At 43.5% G+C, this 21583-nt stretch overlaps 1 protein-coding gene across 1 annotated transcript in view; it reads right to left on the bottom strand.

Moving 5' to 3' along the window:
• Positions 1 to 4277: 4277 nt before the first annotated feature.
• The window catches only part of RPAP1 (RNA polymerase II associated protein 1), a 35970-nt gene continuing 18664 nt past the window's right edge, over positions 4278 to 21583 (bottom strand). Inside the window, exons 12-24 of the mRNA XM_010151280.1 lie at positions 21195 to 21329; positions 20851 to 21030; positions 18503 to 18660; positions 17012 to 17191; positions 16650 to 16845; positions 14400 to 14509; positions 12331 to 12526; positions 10945 to 11094; positions 10327 to 10469; positions 8298 to 9102; positions 6135 to 6311; positions 5410 to 5466; positions 4278 to 4694 (exon numbers count right to left, since the gene is read on the bottom strand). Coding sequence (XP_010149582.1) covers positions 4539 to 4694; positions 5410 to 5466; positions 6135 to 6311; positions 8298 to 9102; positions 10327 to 10469; positions 10945 to 11094; positions 12331 to 12526; positions 14400 to 14509; positions 16650 to 16845; positions 17012 to 17191; positions 18503 to 18660; positions 20851 to 21030; positions 21195 to 21329 — 2643 coding nt within the window. The 3' untranslated portion in view covers positions 4278 to 4538. The remainder of the gene's footprint in view (positions 4695 to 5409; positions 5467 to 6134; positions 6312 to 8297; positions 9103 to 10326; positions 10470 to 10944; positions 11095 to 12330; positions 12527 to 14399; positions 14510 to 16649; positions 16846 to 17011; positions 17192 to 18502; positions 18661 to 20850; positions 21031 to 21194; positions 21330 to 21583) is intronic.

A 21583-nucleotide genomic window follows, 5' to 3' on the forward strand; every position in this document is an offset into this window, starting at 1 on the left:
TTACCCTAACCTCAGGCTATTGGTCTTTCTGGGGCACATCATATTTTCTCCCTAGTTCAGACCAGAAACTGCATTCTGGAAAATGTTCCTGGCAAGGATTTAGTATGACTGTAAAATTGCATTTTCTGTTTAAATAAAGGCCAAGAATTCCATGCTAGGTATAGGCTTATTGCTTCTTTCTTCACCTGCAGCTAGTTATAGAAATAACTCAAATAAATAGCTACAGAAAGCAGTAAGCAAAGGTTGTTGGTTCAAAGGGAAAATCAGGTTGCAGAAAGAGAATAGTTCTGAACCTTAAAAGCATCTTGGCAGAAGAAGAGACTTATACAAGGAGTCAAACAATTTATTGTCCCTAGAACAATATTGGCAATTACATCCTAATTCTAGAGGAGGTCTGCAAAATGCACATGGATACACCTGCTAACTTTTCCAACAGAGTGATGCTGGGACTTCATGACACCAGCACAGAGAGAACGCAACTGCTTGACTCACAGGAGTAATTAGTTATCCACAGTGACTGCTGAATACAAATACACAAGTTCTGCATCCTATTTATAACTTGTACTGTTGCAAAAAAGATAAGCCCCATCACCACCACCAAAATCTGAGCTTCAGAGATGCCTGTAAAGTATAAAACTTGCTGATAAGAGCTCATTACAAAGAAGCATGGTCAGCAAGCCCACATTTCTCTCCATAAATATTTTAAGCTTTCACAAAACAGTACCAAAGAGAGAGAGAAACACAGTAAAAAGTATACTTTACATCCCATTTCCTCCCACTCCTTTTCACAGTGGACAGACAGGAGGAGAGCAATGGCAGCTCCTGCCCAAATAACTTCATCAATCCAAACCTGATCAATCTTATGGCAGACAGTACCAAGAGGAACAAAAATGAGCCACCATCTGTGGTGTCTTCTGGGTGGCAGCACAACTAACGTTCTGTGAGTGAGCTGACACTCATGTCAGAGACAAGAGACACACGATACTTCAGCAGAAACTTTTGTATCATTCTAAATTTATTTTTGATAATCTATATTGAAAGAAATATTGATGCCAGGAGTAGCAGGCTGCTTTTTGGCGAAGGATGCTAACAACATATCTTCACAGTTGCACGGCACACTTGCGTGGCTGTCATTGTGTGACACAAACCAACCCCCCTCCGACACGACAATTCACTACCAGCAACATGACACCTGAAGTTAATTTGGAGTTTTTTGCACTTCCTGCTGCTCTGGAGAGATCAAAGAGACACCCTGAAGGTGCACTGTGATAGAAGCTACTAACAAAAGGCCACGCGAGCTGAGGAAGCCTGGAATATTGTTTTGGAGACATGCTCATTCATTTTGTGAGGCAAAAACTTACGGTGGTGGAATCAATAACAGTTAGAAGTCACTTAATACACAAGCGTCAGTCTCCCTTTCAGCCGACAGATTAATTGCTGAAGTGCCATCAAATATCTGACAGATCAGACCCAAATGGCGTGGTGTGCTTACACCACCTACACAGCAGGCAAACCAAGTCTTAAAAGTAAAGTTACAGCCTTCTTTGCCGTAAGGTTTCCAAACGGGCACGTCGCACACATTATTTACAGACATCTGCCCAGACATTCAGATGAACACCCCAAGAGACACCAGCTTCCACCTCAAACTCAGCGGCGGCACCTCAGTTCAGTTTAACTGCTGGCTCACTGACTGCTTCTGCAAACAGCCAAAAAAGTGAGAAAAGCCAGTAGAGAACTGGAAGTTACTATTACTATGGGGGAAAATTCAAAGTAAAGAGGCAGTGATGGGGAGGGACGGAGAGCATAGTGAAGAACAGTGGGGTCACGGAAGCAAACGTGAGGGGATTACTGAGGGCAGGGAACATGAACACATATATAAAAAATAAAAAATGTAGAAAATTCAAACCCGTTTTAAGGGCTGGTTGTTGGATTTTTTTAAGTCCCAACTGCACTGAAGCCAAAAAGATTGCATTTAAACTAGATAAAGCAATGCCCTCTAGTGTTCTGCAGAGAAATCTGGTAGAAGGCTGCACAAAGCCTTAAAAAAAAAAAAAAGGCAAGTTTAGGATTTCTGTACCATCTCAACTGACAGCTGAAGGTTTGAAAGCTTACAGCTCACATGCAGCCTCTTCAGAATGTTCTGCACACAAGTGTGGCCTGCATTACCACTTGGGATCCTTTTCTTCCCTCCATTGCTGATGATTGCATCACAATTTCATGTTAAGACATTGGTATTTTCTAGGCATACACTGACAGCTTGAGGAACAAGAGGGGCTTTGGAGAATTAGGCAAGAGCTTGATCCTTTCCTTCCCAGAGTTCACAAAATCCTCCTCCTCCTCTCTCATCACCCACAAATACCATCCGTGGACATGGTTTTTTTACTGTCTACCCACCTGTAGCGCGACCAGTCACCTAACACCCACCCTGCACCTTCCCCAGGTACACGCAGCATTTGGTACTCTGTGTTACTGACCCCCCACACACGCAGGATGATGCCTTTGTCTGGAAGGGCTCTCTTACAGACCTTAGTGCACTTAGGAAAAGCTCAGTGCATTTCCTCACAGCAGTAGCATTCCCAAGATACCGATAAATTGCAAACAGAACTATCCAAACTCCAGAAAGATTTCAATAAAGGACAGCATTCTCATAGTTCCAAAAAAATCTTCAGAGCTATCAAAATGTTTATTCACACCCTGTACACACTAGAAAACTCAACTATGTGTCACATAAAGGACTGGAAGAGTTTTTATAACTGGAGGTCAGAAAAGCAAAGGCAAATTCCTTGAAGAAGGCTGCTCTGCAAGAGTCCTTAAATTTTAGCATCCATTGCTCCTGAAAAACAACTGCCAGGCTCTCACCATCTAGACAGATTAGAAACTTGAATGCCTTTGATTAAACTTTTAATCACATCAAGTACTCTAAAAATAATTAACAACAAAAAACCACCCCATGTTGACCACTGTGCTTTTGGTACTTTACGTGACATTGATCTGCAGCAGAGAGAAACCACAGATCAAAAGCTGCAGGAAGAAAAAATAAAACAAAACAAACAAACAAACAAAAAAAGGAAACATCAGTTCCACCCATGTCCTGCCTGAAATAAAGGGGGGGAAAGATGAAATGGTGTATTTTCTGGCAACCTACAGGGGACTGGTACACTTAGAAAGCTGCCAATGCAAAGACAGCACCGCAGCCATAAAGTTGCTAGCTGGAGTTTGTTTCTTGTCTGGAACAATTTCAAGAATTAGAAGCTGGCTTATTAACAGTGTTTCACACTCTTATTAGGACATTCACCGGAGGGAGGTTAATACAGGCGAGGTTTCTTTGGAGGGAAGCTAGCTTGGCCTGTTTGAGAGGTAAAGAGAGAAGCTTAGGTCTTCCAGCTAGGCATCACCCTGCACCTTCCAGAGGAATTTATTCATAAGAACAAACCAAAATTAACAAGTTTTGTTCAAAAGAGTATTTAAGTTCTCCAAACAAAAGCCTGCCAGAGTGACCATGGTTCTGGAAAAGTTACTGGATATAAACAAAACATCCAGTAAGATCACACCTAGGGTAAATTCTGGACTTGACCTGGCACTTGGGCCCTTGTGCCTGAGGCTGCAACACAGAATTGAGATGTAGAAGTGGGAATCAAATTAGGAATTTTTAAAATTAGGTTTAAGCTTAGGAACTCCACTTTGAAACATAAATTACGTTCCCCCTTCTCAGAGGGCAACCAATACATGTTCTAGTTAAACAAGCAGATACATTTTTTCCCCACCTCTAATGGGGAGTGGTTGCTGCCAAGCATCCTGCCCTGCAAAGAAATTTTTTTATCTTGTTGTAAATGTAACCAAATTAAGGGAGAAGAGAAAGCAGTTTAGAGACTATCCAAGAGACAGCCAAGGGAGGACATACAGTGTTCATACCACTTCACTAGGAAAAATCATTTCTTAGAGGTCTGACACCAATATGTCTGTGTGACGGATTGTGTGCACAGAACACTGTCCTGGAGAAATTGCTTGCATAAATATATATATATTTTTTAAAAAAAAAAGCAGCTCTCAGGATCAGCTTCTTCCCTGCTGCATTGTCATTTCATTTGCAGGGGATAGTGTGGGGAAAGGACCATTCAAAACTCAGGTACAAAAAAAAGGAAGGGAAAGACCTGAGGAAGACAGACACCATCTCGAGAACCCACAGTCTCCGGCCTGACTGAATGAGTCTCCTCTTCCTTCAGTTTCTTTAACAGTCCTGTGCCCTTCAGACACATTCTCACCTTCTCCACGGAGTTGCAGAACCACCTGAAAGAGAATGGAAGAAAATGCTCCAGCATTCATTACGGAGAGGCCACACGCACACATACTGCTGTATCACGAGGAGACGTGTTTGTTCTGCAGGGTTGGGAGCACTCTACGAGTGCCTCACTTTGCGAAGACGCCAAGAGTGTCCCAGTAAGACACTGAAACTGTCTGAAGTGCACAGTTTCATCAGTGAAGCATAAAGTGAGCTCTTCCATTGTTCCCCTTGGCCCTCTTCTTGCACAAGTGTTCTGCTATGAGACTGGGGATGGTGATTCCTTCTTATTTTCTTTCTGTGTCACCGTCTGCAGGTACTTCAGTCGCATGGGAGGGAGCTCCTCATAAAGGTCAAATCCCAAAGGGCTCTCTGCATTCAGCAGTTTGTAGTAGAGTAGGTGCTTTTTCAAGGTCTGAAGAAAGAAACAGCAGCCATTAAGTACGTCTGAAAAGAATCTAATCTTTTCCACCCTGTTTCCAACACAAAATAGCAACCTGCCAGACAGTACAATTCCATCATACCCAACATATTTAAATGCATCGTCTTCAATAAAATAGCTATAAAAGGTGATTTTCTTCCAAGAAAATTAACTTTTGATTTGCATGAGATTTCCTCTCCTGAACACGACCCCACCGTTTCCTCAACAACCCCTCACAATGACTTCTTGCCAGAAGCAAGGTCCCACTTTAAGTGGGATCTAGGAATTTACCCTGGACCCAGCTCTGTCATACAACTGACAGACTTTGGCAAGGTCCCTGAGAAAAAGAGAAACTTTACATCTGTTTTGTTCTTGTGGGGGGAAAACAGCCAACTAAGAGTTAAGAGAGATCACTGCTGGCCACCTATTCATAGTTGTGCCAGAATCCTCCCTCTAGGACCTCTCACTATCCAGATGTAATGCAGCTTGGGAAGGGGCATGGAAACACAGTACAGGAGATTTATCTAGGTTCCAATGGGCTCAGTGCTTTGAGTTCAGTTACTACAAGAACTGGCAAACAGTATTTATAGCCATGGCAGGTCAAAATCCTGGTGCAAATCTCCTCTCATTCTCAACAGTAAATCTGTAAAAGTACTGTGTCTGAAAAACTTAAGTCTCAGTGGCACAGACCGAAGCTTACAGCTCCTACCTCGTCCACCAACAACCACGTCTTCCGCAGCATGCTTTTCCGAGCAGCATCAGTCTCCTGGGAACAAAACACATGCTTTGCTTAACATGGTGCAATGCTACCTTTGCTCACAGGCATACACTACTCCAGGAGGATGCTATGCTCTAAAGAGCAGCTTGTTCCATCAGAAAGGGGTTGAGATGGCTATCACTTGGATCCTGCCTCTCTCCTCCTTCCCCTGACCTGAATCTCAGCCAACTTCTCAACTTCCAGGTAGAACTGTAGATCGGAGGTGAAATGTTAGCACAAGTTGTTGCTGGAGGTCCCAAGGCCATGGGAGGGTTTCTGCTTGGTTATTCAAGCAAAGTGAAAGGAAAGAGTACTCTGTATCTTAAGATTGCTGCAGCCAGAGGCTAAATCTATTACAAACTCTCTCTGCCCGATCAGCTCCCTTATCCTCTCTGCTTACCCACCCCACCCTGTACCACAGCCCAAGTAGTTGCTGACTTCAGAGGTTTATGCAGGATTTCCTACGATTAACGCAAGTGCCTTAGGGTACAATGAACAAGAGCTGCTGTCACATATGTGGATCTTCAAACAGCTGACCAGTCCTCAAGACATTTGCTTACCATCTTTGTTTTCAAGCCCAGGGTCAGAGATTCCCCACAAGCCACACTGGACCCTTGGGAAGAGCAGAGGCAAAACTCAAAGTTTCCGGCCCTGAGGCTCCGCTCCCCGTTACCTACCTGTGTCGTGCTCTCCTGGGAGAAAATAAAGCTGTTCACATGAGCCACAGCCACCACATAAAGAACAGGGCACCAGGCGTGTCGCAGTGCGCCAGTGACCAGCGTGCGGAAGTAGAGTCGGAGGAGGTTCAGGTTATCCTCAGGAGGAGAAGTATATCGCTCGAGAGGCACAGGAAACTGCAACGAACCCACAGAGAGGCAACATTACAGTTTTTGTCCAGGTCTAAGTAGCGAGGGGACGTTCACAACTCTAGGGTGCCCTTCCCCAGCTGTTTGTGTGCTGACTCCTATGTAACACAACCCCATTTGGAACAGGGTTGTTACTGCCCACACTGAATAATGTGACATGCTTTGACAAAGAACCCCAAGACCTCCCCAGCTTTAAGGAGAGACATTTTACTGGTTAAATCACTGCAGGCACTTTTTGGCATAGGTAAGAAGTGTGGTTTCAAAGCGAGGAGACAGAGTGCTTTCAACAGCACCACTTCCCGCTAGCATACCAGAGAGGCTTATGCTGACCTATGCAGTTAGCCAGAAAAGGAAAGCAGATAGAGACGCTAGAGTTCCTGTTGTGCTAAGTGAAGTTTCCAACATTTTCTGACTTCACTGCCTAGCTTCAGAAAATAGAACAGCTTTCAGAAACAACTTGGTTTTTGTTTCTCTGCTCTCCAGAACTCCGATTTTTATTCTTCTCAATTTTGAGGTAAGTTCACTATATCTAAAATTATATATTTGCCTTTGGAGCATCTTCTTTGCATGATTAAAAGACAATCACAGATCTTACTCAATTCAAAAAGCAGCCTGCCTGCTCAGGTATTCCTACTGCCCGCTCAGGTATTTTTAACCCAAGACAAAAAGGGAAAAAACCCCAAAGAAAGAACACCTCCTCAAGTGATCTTACTCAAATTTTCCAACACAGTTTGTTTTCAAGCAACACGACAGTGAAAGCATTGTTCAAAGTATTTGGCATTTTAAAAATTTCTGAGCACATGAAATAATCTGCCTTGAAATGTTCTCTGTTGTAACATATGCCACAATTCTGATGGCACTGGGGGATCTGGTATCGAGGGATCAAGACAAGATAAAGCACAGGATGTAGAACCAAGGCTTTCATCTGGAATATGGTGCTCAGACCTGTTCCTACATGCATTTGTGGAACTGGAATAGAGACAGGGAAGGGCTGCTGGGAACACCAAGGAACAGAGAGCTTACCACAAGAAGCAGGCCAGAGCATCTTGGCTTACCTGGCTTAAGAAACAAAGACTCATCTGGCCATAATGATACAGAAGAACTGGCTGCAGGGCTACTACAACCAGAGCACAAGCCCTGCAACCACACAACAGAAAACACTGATCTCATGTAAACTGCTGGTTTACAGTTGTCTGGAATACACATTTTGAAGCATTACCTCTGTATTAGCAAACATTTCTGCTAGATTGGGTATCGCCTGTCAACTGACACAGAACTTAAAGCCAGCTAAATTCCATCTCTTACGCTCTGCTCATTCAAAAGAAATGCAGTCCTGCACTTCACAGATCAAATTTTCTCACCGAGTTACGCAGCAAAGCACAACTCCAGCATAACTCTGGAAACATGGTTGAGGGGGAAAAATTACTAAAAACATGGGGTGCAGACTAGCCCTTCATACATATAGGCCATAAATTAGAGGGAAGTTCTCAATCATTAGACTAAGCAGGATGTGGGACAGTTTCCACTGAAGGCTGAACAATTACACAGCTCCTGCCCTCCACAGATACACACTATCTGCTCTCAAAACAAGGTTCAACACATTTCTGAAAATTATTATGTGACAAGGGCCTGCACCTACCGGGGCTGGACTCTGTCCTTCAGACTTACCACCAGTCCAGTTTTTGGGTTTTTTTTTTTTTTTTTGTTTGTTTGTTTTTTAAAAAGAGAAACAACAACAAAAACACGTATACACTGCTGTCACAGCCCTGAATCAAAAAACCATTGCTCTCCCTTCCTATCTATTTTACATTCCATGCCTTGAACTTTCTTCAGGGAAAGCTTCTAAGCAAAGAAAGCATTATTATTCTACAAGGAGGGATGAGGAAGAAGTAGTGCTGGGAAGATGCCCAAATTAGGGCTGGAGAAACACAGGCAAGAACCCAGTAACAGGCAACTCCCATAAGCCAGGATTACCTGCTGGAGCGTCACTCCCAGTGCCCGCAGGATACTCGTGTGTTCCCCGAAAACAGAGAGACGCAGATGAACACTGAAACGCTTCTGTAGAGGTAGAAGAACAAAGACTCCAAAGAGCAGATCTCCAAAGGAGACACCTTCAAACTGCTCCAGGAGACTTATATAGAGATCGTGGAAGGATGCCAAACCAGGAAGAGGAGCATCCAAGTTCAGGGAATCCAATGTCTTGGGCTGGCAATACACAGAGAGAAGGGCAGCTGTGTAGCGGTGGATTGGAGCTTCTAGGAAGAGGTCACCACCTGTGAGGAAGACACACATAAGCCGTGCAAGTTTGGCAGCAGTAGGGATGCTCTGAAGGGTTTTAGCACGCCAGGTTTCCAGCAACAACACCCACTGCAGGTTCCAGGTCACAGTGTTGACAAGATCAAGTGGGAGAGAGTTCAGTACAGCCCCACGTGTCTCTGCATTAGTCACTTTGTTGTAGAGGCTGATAAGCGGAAAGAACGGCCAGTCCGAAGGCAGGATGGGCCCTCTGACCTCAGGAAGCAGCATTGACTGGACGAGGTAATTCCGCCCTTGGTAGGATGCTTGGGAACGCGTAAGGGTAGGCTGCAAGTGGACAAAATGAGAAAGATAGCAGGAGCGGATGAGAGGCAGATTCTGGTACGATTCTCTCAGCAGGGCACCACGAGTAGCTTTTGAAAAAAATGTTGCCGCAGAGCCAGGCTGTGCCAGTTTGGCACTGGTACCAAGATGCAGGATATCACAGAAGTCAGCTGCTTCTGGCCCTCCAGCTTTCCCTTCACTGTAAGATAAAGACAAACATTAGTTTAAGAAACAAACAAACGAACCCCACCAAACAAATAAGACACCCCAGAATTCATCTCTACAATTTTCCTGTTTCAGGGAGAGTAGTATATGCACAGCACTTGCAACACTTTCCACAGCATTCAACTATGGTAATACTAAGTGCCTATAAAGCATCAGCTATCTTGGTATTTACAGGGAATTTGCAGAACTACATTTGGAGTTGGCAACACTAAAGCCTTGCCAGCAGTCTGGTGTGGAGGCTGCAACCCCTTGTCCAGAGAGCCAAGGGGTACTTACCAACACAGCTGTCAAGACTGCCGAGATAAAATGCCACATAGCATAAGGCCCACATGAATCAGTAAGACAATTCTTGAAACAGTAGCTTTACTGGCAGTAGCATGGTCAGCGGAATCATACAGACTGGTAGTTAGAAACTGAGGGGATGTGCTTGTCACATCCATGTTCCACAATCTCAGACCAGAGGTTGACCATGGCCAAATTTGCACAAAATTCTCTATAGCAGGTTATTTGTAAAATGAAAAAATAAACCAAACAAACCAACCAACCCCAAACCAACAACACTAGAACAAACCCACCCACAAACTTTCCTTCTTTCTGGAAAACTACGGTATCTCCTTGCAGCACCTTGGTCCAATCTCCTACAGAAATGCACCATGGCAAATCTGGAAGAGATTGTGATGAACAAGATGAACTGCTACCATTTTCTTGGCCAGACATGGGAGACTTCACATTTGAGATGTCATGATTTCTGCCAGTTCTAGGTGGAGGACATCACAGTTGTCAAATCAGCAAAAATTTGTGTAAAAACTTGTATAATAAGAGCTTGAGGAAGATCTAATAAGCTTTACAGGCTATGTCAAATTCCCATCTATTCTCTAGACTCACTGCTCTCAGGATAGCACACGCTGTGCTTTAGTGAGAATCAGTTCTACCAGCAACCACAGGACTCTTGCCACAGAAGAGATCAAAAGAAACTGGTCACATTTCTCAACAGTGGCACATCAGAGAGAAATCTGCAATCACACTGCTGGTCTGATTAGAAGGCTCCGTGACTAGAGAATATGCCAGTGAGTAACATTTAGGCCCTATTAAAGGCCAGAAAAGACAACAAAAATGCAGTGCCAACATGTGCTTTTTAAAATTTTCCCAAGTTTTCCAATGTACCAGACTATAGCAAAGAAAAATATGCAAAGCTTACGGAAGAAACTCTGGATTAAAGGCAAGATCCAGTAGGACCTCGTAAGCCAGATGTTCACTCCCTGGCAACAGGCGGCTTAGCAATGCCATGGCAACACAGTGATGGAGTGAGGCATGCTGGCTGTAATCTGGACAAGTGCCTGCCTGTACAGGAAACAAAACAGCAGATAGAAGCGTTGTATAATTTTTCAACAAGGCAATCAATAAGGACAGGAGGGTCAATCAAGACATAGATTGCACTGGAAAGTGAGAGACTGAAGTGGTCTGCAAGAACTGTCAGTATTCATAGAGATCTTTCTGCACCCCCCAGTTGTCTTAGGTAGTAGAATGTTCATTTTTAGCAGCACACTTGAAAACTTTATTCTTGCTCTAGTCCAGAGATGGGCAAAAACATAATTTTGCCATCCCAAGTATTTTGGATGTAAATCCCCACATCAGTAACTATAAAAATACTATTTACTAATGAGGCATAAGAGACAGCTGAAGAGTCACCAAACCTAAGACAGATAAGAGAAAACCTGCATGCAAAGACCAGCTGCCAACGTGACACGCAGCGCTGGAGAGGCCAGGGCGAAGTCAATTCCTTAGGTGAAAGAAATGAAAGGACTAATAACGATACCATTCTCCGAGCCAACGCTAACACAAAGTACTGCAGATGATATTCATGGCGCAGAATCCACGCAGATGAGGGAGTTACAGAAGGAGGCCCAGTCTGCCAGCTCTGATGCAGATAATCCTTCAAGCCTTTGAAGTCGAGCACAGAGCTGTACTATAAAGGAATCAGAAGTGGAAGCAAATACTGCTAAGACAGTGTGTGGTTGGAGGAAAGTAAGACATAGCCCTCCTCCCAAGGTCTAACCCCTACCTTCTCCCATGAGAAGTTCTGTTGGCTACTCCAAAAGGGATATTTTAAAATAGCCTGATAAATATCTGCTTTTCTGCTTCGCGTTTCACCTGCATCTATCACTACCATCCCCGCCGCAGGTAACCAAGAGTCAGTGCCTACATTTTCCCTAGTGCTCTGTAAGACAGAAGACTGGCCAATGGGTTAACTTGTTCCTCTCATCTGGCCAGCTACTGCTGTTTAGTAACCAATCAGCTAATTCAAAGCTGATTCTAATGCTCAAGGCTCAAGGCTTTGAGAAAGCTTATGCTAGATACTCACTACATTTCTCTAGGGCTCTGCCATTTCCTCTGCAGAGTCTGCACTCTTCCACAACTAAAAGTTCAGGGCAACCAGAATTGGAACGAAACCTTTTCAGCCACTGCACTGCTCATTCTCTTGTTTAATTTTATCCCATTTTCCTTTGTTATATATGCTTTAATCATAGAATGGTTTGGATTGGAAGAGACCTTAAAGCCCATCTAGCCCCAACCCCCCTGCCATGGGCAGGGACACCTTCCACTAGACCAGGTTGCTCCAAGCCTCATCCAGCCTGGCCTTGAACACTTCCAGGGATGGGGCATCCACAGCTTCTCTGGGCAACCTGTTCCAGTGCCTCCCCACCCTCTACGTGAAGAACTTCTTCCTGATATCCAATCTAAACCTCCCCACTTCCAATTTAAACCCATTACCCCTTGTCCTGTCACTACAGGCCCTTGTAAAAAGTCCCCCCCAGCTTCCTTGTAGGCCCATCCCTTCCCTCCTCTGACATTTATTTTGCTTAGCCAAACAATAGTTATTCAACCTTTCTAAAACATTCTTTATAAATCAGTCCTTTAAGTGTCATCATTATTCATGACCTGCTCTATAATTCCAGCTTCCCAGCATCAACTGGATATTAGAATTAAAAGACAAAAGATGTTTTTCAGATCTTTGTCCCACCTGTTCTGAAAACGGGGATATTTCTCTTTATAGTACTTCGATATTTTTAAAATACACAGCAATTACTTTTTAATAGCTCTACTAACATCACTTTTAAGCCTGGGAAGATAGAAATACTAACCTCCCCCACAAGTATATCATCATTCTCCTAGAACTTACAGTAAAAAAGTCTATTCTCACCTTGCTGGTCAGGCCTTTGTGGATGCGAGTGATGTTATTGATGAGAAATAGGAGGGCAGTGAGGAAGGGGAAAGGCGACTTGGAGCCAACCAGGCTCAAAGGAGGTTTGCCTCCAGCGCAACTCAGAGATGCAATGCTGGAGACAGATTCTGGTGCTGGGGAACAGGACAAAGGGTTGCACAAAGCAGAACACGGCCTGTGTGAACAGAGAGAGAGAGGTCAGGTCAAAAGCACTCACACTGCTGAAGAATTATCTTGTAGCAATGTTACTGTCCGAACTGGGCCATACATTGCAGTAAAATGGAAGCCCTGAAGACTGAGCAAGAAAAAAAAAACCTAGTATCGTGGATGGCCAAATAGCCCCTACTGCCATACAAGCCAACACCAGTGAACTGTTGTGAATCTTAATGTTCAGGTAAATTGTTCAACACATGCAGAAATACTGATGCAGTGATGCATCTCTGATGTCAAACATTTGAAAGCATTGGGCCTTTGGTTATAAAAAAATACACATTTCCCCACGTACATACGTAAACCAGGCTAATAAAGCTGCCCACACACTCAAGGCATTTCAATAAACTGGCAGGCAAAGCCAAAATGCCAACTTATCTCTGAAGTGACATTGCAAAAATGCTGCCCCTTAAGTACTCATGAAATGCGTATTTTTAAAGTCTGCTCAGAAAGAATCTAGCTTTAATGTATGTGAACATGACCGTGCATGCCACTCTTGGCACATGTATGCTCACTCTCCGTAGGCAAAACTAGAACTTCTCATGCCAGCAGTGCTTATGGGGCCCACATGAGACATGCTGTGTCTGTGCAGGCGAGACCACTACACGGGAGAGTGACCACCAGCACACTGCTCAAGGGTAACGGGGCTATAGGGCAAATCCTGTCAGAGATCCCTATCATTACTCTGTGATGCAGAACTAATTCTTTAAATGCATTGCTCTTCCTTCCACTGGCATTACCAAGCAGGAGACCTGTGAACACACCTGAGGATCACAGAGTAGCCTGAACTCCTGGCCCTAACCCGCCCAGAACATTTAGACAAGATTGTCAAAACATTAAGGCAGAGACCAGCCAACTCTTCATTTTTACCAGTCAGTGTTAAGAACAAGCCTAAGAAAATTCTTGTTTATGGGCTTTTACAGCCTGACCAAACCCATTGTTTTCAGGCCTCACGGACAGGCAGGAACTGGACTAACGAGTGCCCTGGGAAGGTTTGGTGCTAAAAGCTTCAGAGCTCAGTTCTCAGTCATGAAAGAACACGGACCAAACTGTTTGGTGACCATTCAAATGCCACATAAAACCGAAGATTTCAAGGACTCTTATATCAGACGTTCTTAGAAGCAGCAGGATGTCTCCCTGATGATGTTAGGCCTTTCAGGCTACCGCTCTCCACAGGATTAATCACAGGCTAGTAGGGAGGCTCTCTCTACAGCAGAAAGACAGAATATCTGCAGTGCTGAACAGTTACCAGAACCAGAGACAAAGCTTATGTTATCCAAATGTCTGAAAGATCAGTTTGGTATCTGGCCTTTCACTTTCTTGCAGGGGTTTTCAAGGCCTTAGTGAAACTCTACAGGAGCTTAAAGATGCGAGTTCAGTTTAAATTATTTTATATAAGCAGCATCAGAAAGCACGAGAACAGTACATACACACACACCCTCACCTCCCCAGAGTAAAAGGGACTCATGTTGATGTTACTTGGGGTTTTTTTTTAACCCATGAAACCAAAGAAGAATCAAAGCCAAGAGGGACTAAAATCAATCTGAAATTGATACAAAAAACCACAGCTACAAGGAAGTCAGAGACTCAGACCCCACAGCAGCACCAATAGGAAAGGATGAACTGGAGAACCTCTGTGGTCATCATCCTATTTGCTGTGAGGGTAAGGAGGACAAAGCAGGGTGTAGACAGAGCCCTACTGCACTCGAATTCACATGTATGGGGCACATATGTACAGCAGAAGGAAAGAGGAGGTGGAAAACTGCCACACAATACAGTACAAAAATAAGGCTCCATTAGCTTTTGGCAACAGCATCTTAGCAGTGACGTGATTTTACCTGAGCAAGTCCCACATGCTCTGCATGGCTGGTTGGATGAGAAGGGGCTGCAGCACCTCAGACGTCAAACGTTCCAGTTCCTCTAGGCAGTCAATTGGATTGACCGATGGCTGCAAAAGACATGGAGAAAGACAGGAAAAGGTGGTGAATGAAGGCATTCCAGTGAAGTCAAAAAGACAGGTTGATGCAATTGCTTTCTTTGTGTTTCAGCTTTTTTATTTTTTTGCCAGACCACATCATCTATCTACACAGTGGTACCGCTCTAAGTTAGAGCTGGCCTCACTGCTGGTAGTGTGGAAGCTGACAACGGGCACCTTAAGGTGTTCTCGCGCTTATGTATTAAAGTGCATCACAGAGATTTCTTAATTTTCACAGCATGGTTTGGGTTGGAAGGGACCTTAAAGACCTTCAACCCCCCCTGCCATGGGCAGGGACCCCTTCCACTAGACCAGGTTGCTCAAAGCCTCATCCAGCCTGGCCTTGAACACTGCCAGGGATGGGGCAACCTGTTCCAGTGCCTCACCACCCTCTCCGAGAACAACTTCTTCCATATATCTAATCTAAATTTAATTGGCTGTAAGTAAGGGGTGGGATCCTTAGGATCAAGATTCCCTAAACGAAAAGTTGCCCTAAGTGGCTAAACCCCCTTCCCCATATCATCTACACACTGGTTTTTCCATTTAACTTGAAGGTGACATAAAGGTATTCAGAACTACCTTGAGAAAGCAGAGGTGCACCATGAGGGTCTCAAAAAAGTAATTACTAAAAAGCAAATCAACTCTAGAAAGTGTGACTGACCTACCCATCAAAGCATGACTGTGGATGAACACTGCACAGAGAAGGATCTGTGGCTTTTAGAAAACCATCAAATTCTTCTGACCCCAGTAAGCAATATTCCAGGTTGAAGGAACATGCTGGCAAATTTTAATGTTCTGTCCCTTCATTAGAATGCTGCTTTAGGATACAGACATACTCGTTTCTACAACATAAAAATCTAATTTTTCACCAGGTGAAGTCCACCTGCAGAAATCAGTAAAATCTACATGAAGATGTCAACTTTAGTTCTCAGTAGTCTAACACAAACATTCCAAGAAGTTCCCAGTACACACTAATCTAGTTACTATATGAGTTGGGTTTTTTTTTTGCACTAGTCCATTCAAATGTGCTACATGCAATTTCATTTTTATTTTTTAATCAGATTAGCTAATCACAGGTATATGATTGAACTTATTTTAAGTGGAAATAAAAAAAAATCTTATGTCATAGTTCAAGGACTATGTCTATAAAGGTTGAAAAGGGTTAGAATAACCTCTTGGATATTCTGGTCCTCTAATGCTCAGGACCCAGCGACAGCACGTGAAGGGTACTACCAAACTGTGAGGAGTGAAGATACCTTTGAAAGATACTGGCAGTTTCCACCCGAGCCACAACTAACAAACTTGGTTGCTTTGGGCAAGTTTCAGAGGAGTCACAGAAGTGTGAAAAACTACAGCCATTAAGTTACTCCCACACCCTGAGGACAGCTTTCCCAGGTCAGAACTCGGGCATGTCAGCTGGGCAGTAAAGAGGAAACTTGCATTTATCTTCAGAACATGAACCTTTAAGGTAGCTACAGTATAAGACATAATTCTACTAACAGCATCGCGCTAATGTGTCACCTTCGGAAAATTCACTTGAGAAGATGGTCGTGTACTACAACTGTAACTGCGTTACAGAATTTGACTTTGAAAGTCAGTGAGGAAGCAAATAAATTTCACTTTACTGTTTCCTATCCAAAGTTCAGAGGCCATGACCCTCAGCGCTCAATCTTCTAGACAGATTACTGCAGCGTAGCCGTCTACGTGTAAGCTCTCAGACCACAGCAAACGCAAACATGGGCAACTTGATTTAGCCCACAAGGAGAAAGGGCTGTCAAACTAAATTAGGTCGTTCTTGCTTCATGCTTTGGATCTCTGCAGTAAATCAGAACAGTCACTGCCCTACCACATACCTTGATTGAGACTCTGAGCCTGAAGGAAGAAAGGACAAGAAAGGAAGACAATGATATTCGGCACTGCTAACTGAAGGGTCAGCAGACTTATCTGACCCTAAAGTCTATGCAGCCTAGATATGAGCTGTGGTAAACAAGACCTAGTCCTCTGCTAGATGCCTCAGCGTCTTTTTCAGCACTACCTGTACGTTCAGGTTTCAGAAGAAATACACGAGTGGACACTGGTGAGATGAACAGACACCCTGTTTTTCAGGCCTCACCTGTTGGCTGCAAGCACTGTAATAAACTCCCAGGTAGATCATGTAAGTTGTGGTCAGAGGCTGGAGAGCTTGCCAAGTTTCTGTCTGGGATACCTCCTGGAGGAATCTTTTCAGACTGGTCTCTAGGAAGGGCTGTAAGCCTGACACTTGATTCCACACTACTGGAGGAGGTGGAACCTGTTCACCATCTTCTGAGCTATTAATGAAACACAATGGAAGAATGACACAGGATACCAAATACGTCTCAGAAACCATTAAACAAAGGGGAAAAACAAGGTGATAGACAGGTCTCCAAAGCAAAGAGAAGGAAGACAGGATGGCAACTACTCAGGTACACAGAATTGGTGGCAGAGAAGGCCTACCTGCTCAGCTTGGCCTGCAGCTCCGCCGCGTAGCCTGCTGTTTGCGTCACATGTATCAGCAGAGTAACTACTGCCGTCGCTCGCTGGACAGACAACTCAGTCATAGGGCTCTTCCCACGGCAACTGCTAAGCAATTCGGGCAGGGACTGCAGTATCCTCACCAGCACAGGGTAGAGATCCCTACAGAACGAATCACAGAATAGATGACGTTGGAAGGGGTCCCTGGAGATCATCTACAGTTCAAGTCCCTGCTCAAGCAAGTTTGCCCAGGAACATGTCCAGGTGAATTTTGAAGATATTCAAAGATGGAAAGTCCACAATTTTCCTGTGCAATGTGTTTCATAGTAACGCTTTTTTTTTTCTCCTTACACTTAAGTGAAATTTCCTGTATTTCCATTTGTGCCCATTGCTTCTTGTACTTTCACTTCATACCACTGGAAGAACCTGGCTCTATCTTCCTCACACCTCCCGACCACATATTTATAAAGATTGCTAAAATGAGATTGAGAAATAACCAAAATAACAAAAATAAACAGACATGGAAAAAAAGAAGATGACAAGGGAAGAATACTGTCATTCCAAATTCATCTGAATGGGACCTACCTAATACTCTGCCTCCAAGCATTCCCATAATCTCTTAAAAAAAACTACTTTTATTTTATTCTTGTTTCCCAAATTCTCAGCCAAAGTATTCACAGTTATAATAATGCATATTTAAGGTATATTTTGTTGTTTCTTTTTCCTCAACATTATCTACAGAGCCAAAAATATTATATACGGTTTTTACTTTTTATAAACCAATATACCTGACTGGGCTGGAGAACACAAGACTGCTGAGGAGAGGGCATCTCCCTTCTGAAATTTAATACTGGCCTCCCTTTTGCTCCTCTTCAGAGCAATTCCATAGCCATCTCCATGCTTCCAAGGCAGTGCCATTACAGGAAGAAGATGCAATGCCTGAGGTAGGTCAGACTTGTCCCAGTGCAGACCTTGATGATCAAGCACAAGAACCTGTACTGAACTGAAAGTTGAGGCAGCATGCAGAGTTTGTCTGCACCACCCTGCCTCCCTCAACCTGCAAGCTGAAGGGTGACTGCTGCCCACGGGCTGCCTTTAGGTCAGCAGAGTCAGCCCTACGTGTGCTGCAAACTACATATCTCGATGTCACACGAGAACTGATTATTCATGCCTTCAAGAGGAAAAAGATGCAGCCCTAAAAAGTTAGGGTGGCCTCCCACAGTAGAGAGCAGAAACAACTGAATACCAGTGCTTAAACACAGGAGATAAAGAACAACCAGAAAGAAGACAACACTTGACACAAATACCTTTAGAAATTGAGTTTTCCTGCAGGAGGCCAGAAAAATGGAGATAAGACCCCTTGAAGGGAGTAGAGACAGAGCCTGGCGAGCCCTGTATCTGCCCCTCCGGAAGAGGATGTCCATTTTCTCAGTTGTGTCCCCCCAACCCCATTTCTCCAGCTTTGAACTGTACCTGTAGAGATCACAGGCCTGACCATAGCCAGCAGCCACAGCCCACAAACGGAAGGCTTCGGTGCTCAGCCTGATGGCTTCTTCCCTGGGCAGGAGCAGATCCAGCGGGTCTTCAGCTATAAATCGACTTAATCGACTTTTCATTTCAAATTTGTTAAGCTGTAAAACAAACAAACAGGAAAAGAAAGAACAACAAAAAAGATAAAAGGATAAGAGACAACAGTTGCTTGCATCATTACCTCATTACTCTGACACACCACAAGAGCTGCAGCTTTCAATTCAGCTCATTCTAAACTCCTCTTGCGCTGTTCAAGTCTGTCTACCTTGTGTAAGCTTAAGGAACACACTACGAGGGATCCATAACTGGTCAGTGGCTATTAAGACAGAAGTATTCCAGGAAGGGATGCCTAGGTGTTACCTAATCCATTCCTAACACAAATCAACTACACCTAAACCATTCCTGACGGAGGTTTGTATAACCCACGCACACTCTTATTTTGGATGTTCTCTGCAGCATTTTACTGATTTTTAAAAAAATACATAGTTATCCTTCTTTAAGTAGTCATAAATAGAACTCTTAGTCAGGATTACATGTAAAGATATGCCTTCTGAAAAACACTGTATACAAAAGTACTGAATTGATGCCAGCGTTCTTTTTGGGAAGTCACACTAAAATGGCTTTCAGAGGTCCTACAACTTAAATCTTTCTATGATTCTGTGGTAATTTTTTTAAAAGGGTATCTCCTGACTATTACTTTTATAAGATTATAGAATTTTGATGCCTTGGAAACGTTCTGAGGTTATTTTAGTCTTGAATTAAGCATGCCATGACTCATCTGCAGTTCTCTAGAAATAGTTTTTATCCTCCCCAACAACTGCGTATTTTTGCTTAACCATAAAAAGAGAGCTTCTCTTTCCTTCTCCCACACATACAAAAGCTTGTGTGTGCTCTGTCTAAACAAATGAGATAACAATGTCTTTTTCATAACACAAGGACATATTATAGATAATTTAAAATTCAAATGCTGTAGAGACATCTTGTAGTAGGGAAATCACCCCAGCAAGAAAGCAAGGGAGCTGATGAATCAAACTATGAATTCTGACACTCCTCCTACAGAACAGAGGGAAAAGTTAAATTTACTTCCAGAGGAAGAAGATGGAAGAATTTTGTTGTTAGCTAAAATAAATTCCTACACTGACGATCTTGATTTGAGTTTTTTTATTATCTTCCATCCCCAAGTTTGAGTGCCTGTAACAGGCCATATGAGAATGCAGAGCTGATGAATCAAACTATGAATTCTGACACTCCTCCTACAGAACAGAGGGAAAAGTTAAATTTACTTCCAGAGGAAGAAGATGGAAGAATTTTGTTGTTAGCTAAAATAAATTCCTACACTGACGATCTTGATTTGAGTTTTTTTATTATCTTCCATCCCCAAGTTTGAGTGCCTGTAACAGGCCATATGAGAATGCAATAGAACCAAAGCCCGAGTGGCAGGAACCTTGTAAGCAAATCCTGCATGCCTTTAAATACCTGGAGTAAACAAAGCCTGAAACAGAGTAAAACCCAGAGATTTTCTGTTACGTTCCTAACATCACTTAGCAGCCTTTAAATATCCCGCTATCCATTAACAGCACGTTATTCTATGTATTTTATAGCACAGACTGGTGGTGCTCTGCTGATGCTAGTGATTTCCTGGATGGCAATTTATTAGAAGCTATTAACAATACTGAACCAAAACCCCTAAGAGGTGCTCATTGCAGCTGTAATAAGTGCTGTTCTTGGTAGATGTTATGCATTTATAGCACCAGAATGATGACCCCTGTGAATGAATGCAATTATCTCTGAAGAGGAAAACCTATCCAGAAGTAGGCAAGAGAGACTGGAAATACTGATAAATGTCCTCAGAGTTATTAAGACAAACGAATAGCATAAAAGTTCAACCAGGGTTGTAAAACACAAGGATATCGATTAAATCTCTGGTTTGTACAGTCCTAAGCTGCCTATCACTGGAACACGGGAGAGTACAAAGCATCACCCACTAATGCGTGCTCTGAACACCTGCTGCTGGTCAGTATCACTGAGCTGTGCTACGTGATTCTGCAGAACTGTGCTACGTAAAACAGAAAAAAGCTTGAGACAGCTCGTCTACTGGTACACAGCAGAAGGCATCATTATTATGACACTGTCAAAATTCCTTCAACACACACATAAGGACCTTCCTCACAATGATTATTTCAGCTTCAGCTCAGAGACACCTCCAATTAATCCTTTGTCTTTACTCAGAAAGTAAGGCACAGAGAACAAAGGCTTCTGCAATCAAAAAAGCTCTTCTGAGAATCACCCACCAGCCTGGCTGTTGCACTTCGGCCTCCGGATGCCAACACTCGGATGAACTTCATTGCAGTGGCACAAGCAACTCCATGGAGGCTGGTGAGCAAACACCCTGGTTCAGCCACTTGTGGATCCCACTGAGTAGGGAGAAATTCCCTGACAACGGTCTCAATCAACCGAGGACAGTCAAGCAGCTGCAGAGAAAGAGCAGACAGCACAAATAAGTAAATCCATACAATTGGGCAGACATGCAACACAAGTTTGTCTAATATCCTTGCCATAACTTGATCTGCTTCTTCCTCCCCTTTTTCAAATCCTTCTCTACCACTCCCGAGCTCTTGTGCAGTGGGAGACTTACCTGGCTGCACGCTTCAGAGGAGTGCCTTGCTATGTGGGTGAGGATGTGCAGTATATCCAGGACTACTGTTGGAACAGGTCGTACCACCTCCAGGATGTACCTCAGCCGGTGCTGGATCCGTGTCTTCAAAAGTCCCTTAAAGAAAAGAAAAAAAAAAAAAAATCTGCATTGAAGCCTTAATGATCGCACTCTGAACAAAAGCAGATTCAATTACCTCTTTTGCAGAGAGGTTTTAAATTTACCAGTGGGGAAACAAAGAGATATGTTTCTGTGGATTTGCCAGTTTGCTAGCACATGGGCAAGAGTTAGCTCAAGAGAGCAGGAACAGCTGAGCTTCTGTTCTGAATCAGACCACTGGTGCAGTTCAGGTACTTGTGTTTTCCACAGCA

The sequence above is a fragment of the Eurypyga helias genome, unplaced genomic scaffold (genome assembly GCF_000690775.1).
Source record: "Eurypyga helias isolate BGI_N326 unplaced genomic scaffold, ASM69077v1 scaffold1060, whole genome shotgun sequence".
Taxonomy (NCBI): Eukaryota; Metazoa; Chordata; class Aves; order Eurypygiformes; family Eurypygidae; genus Eurypyga; species Eurypyga helias.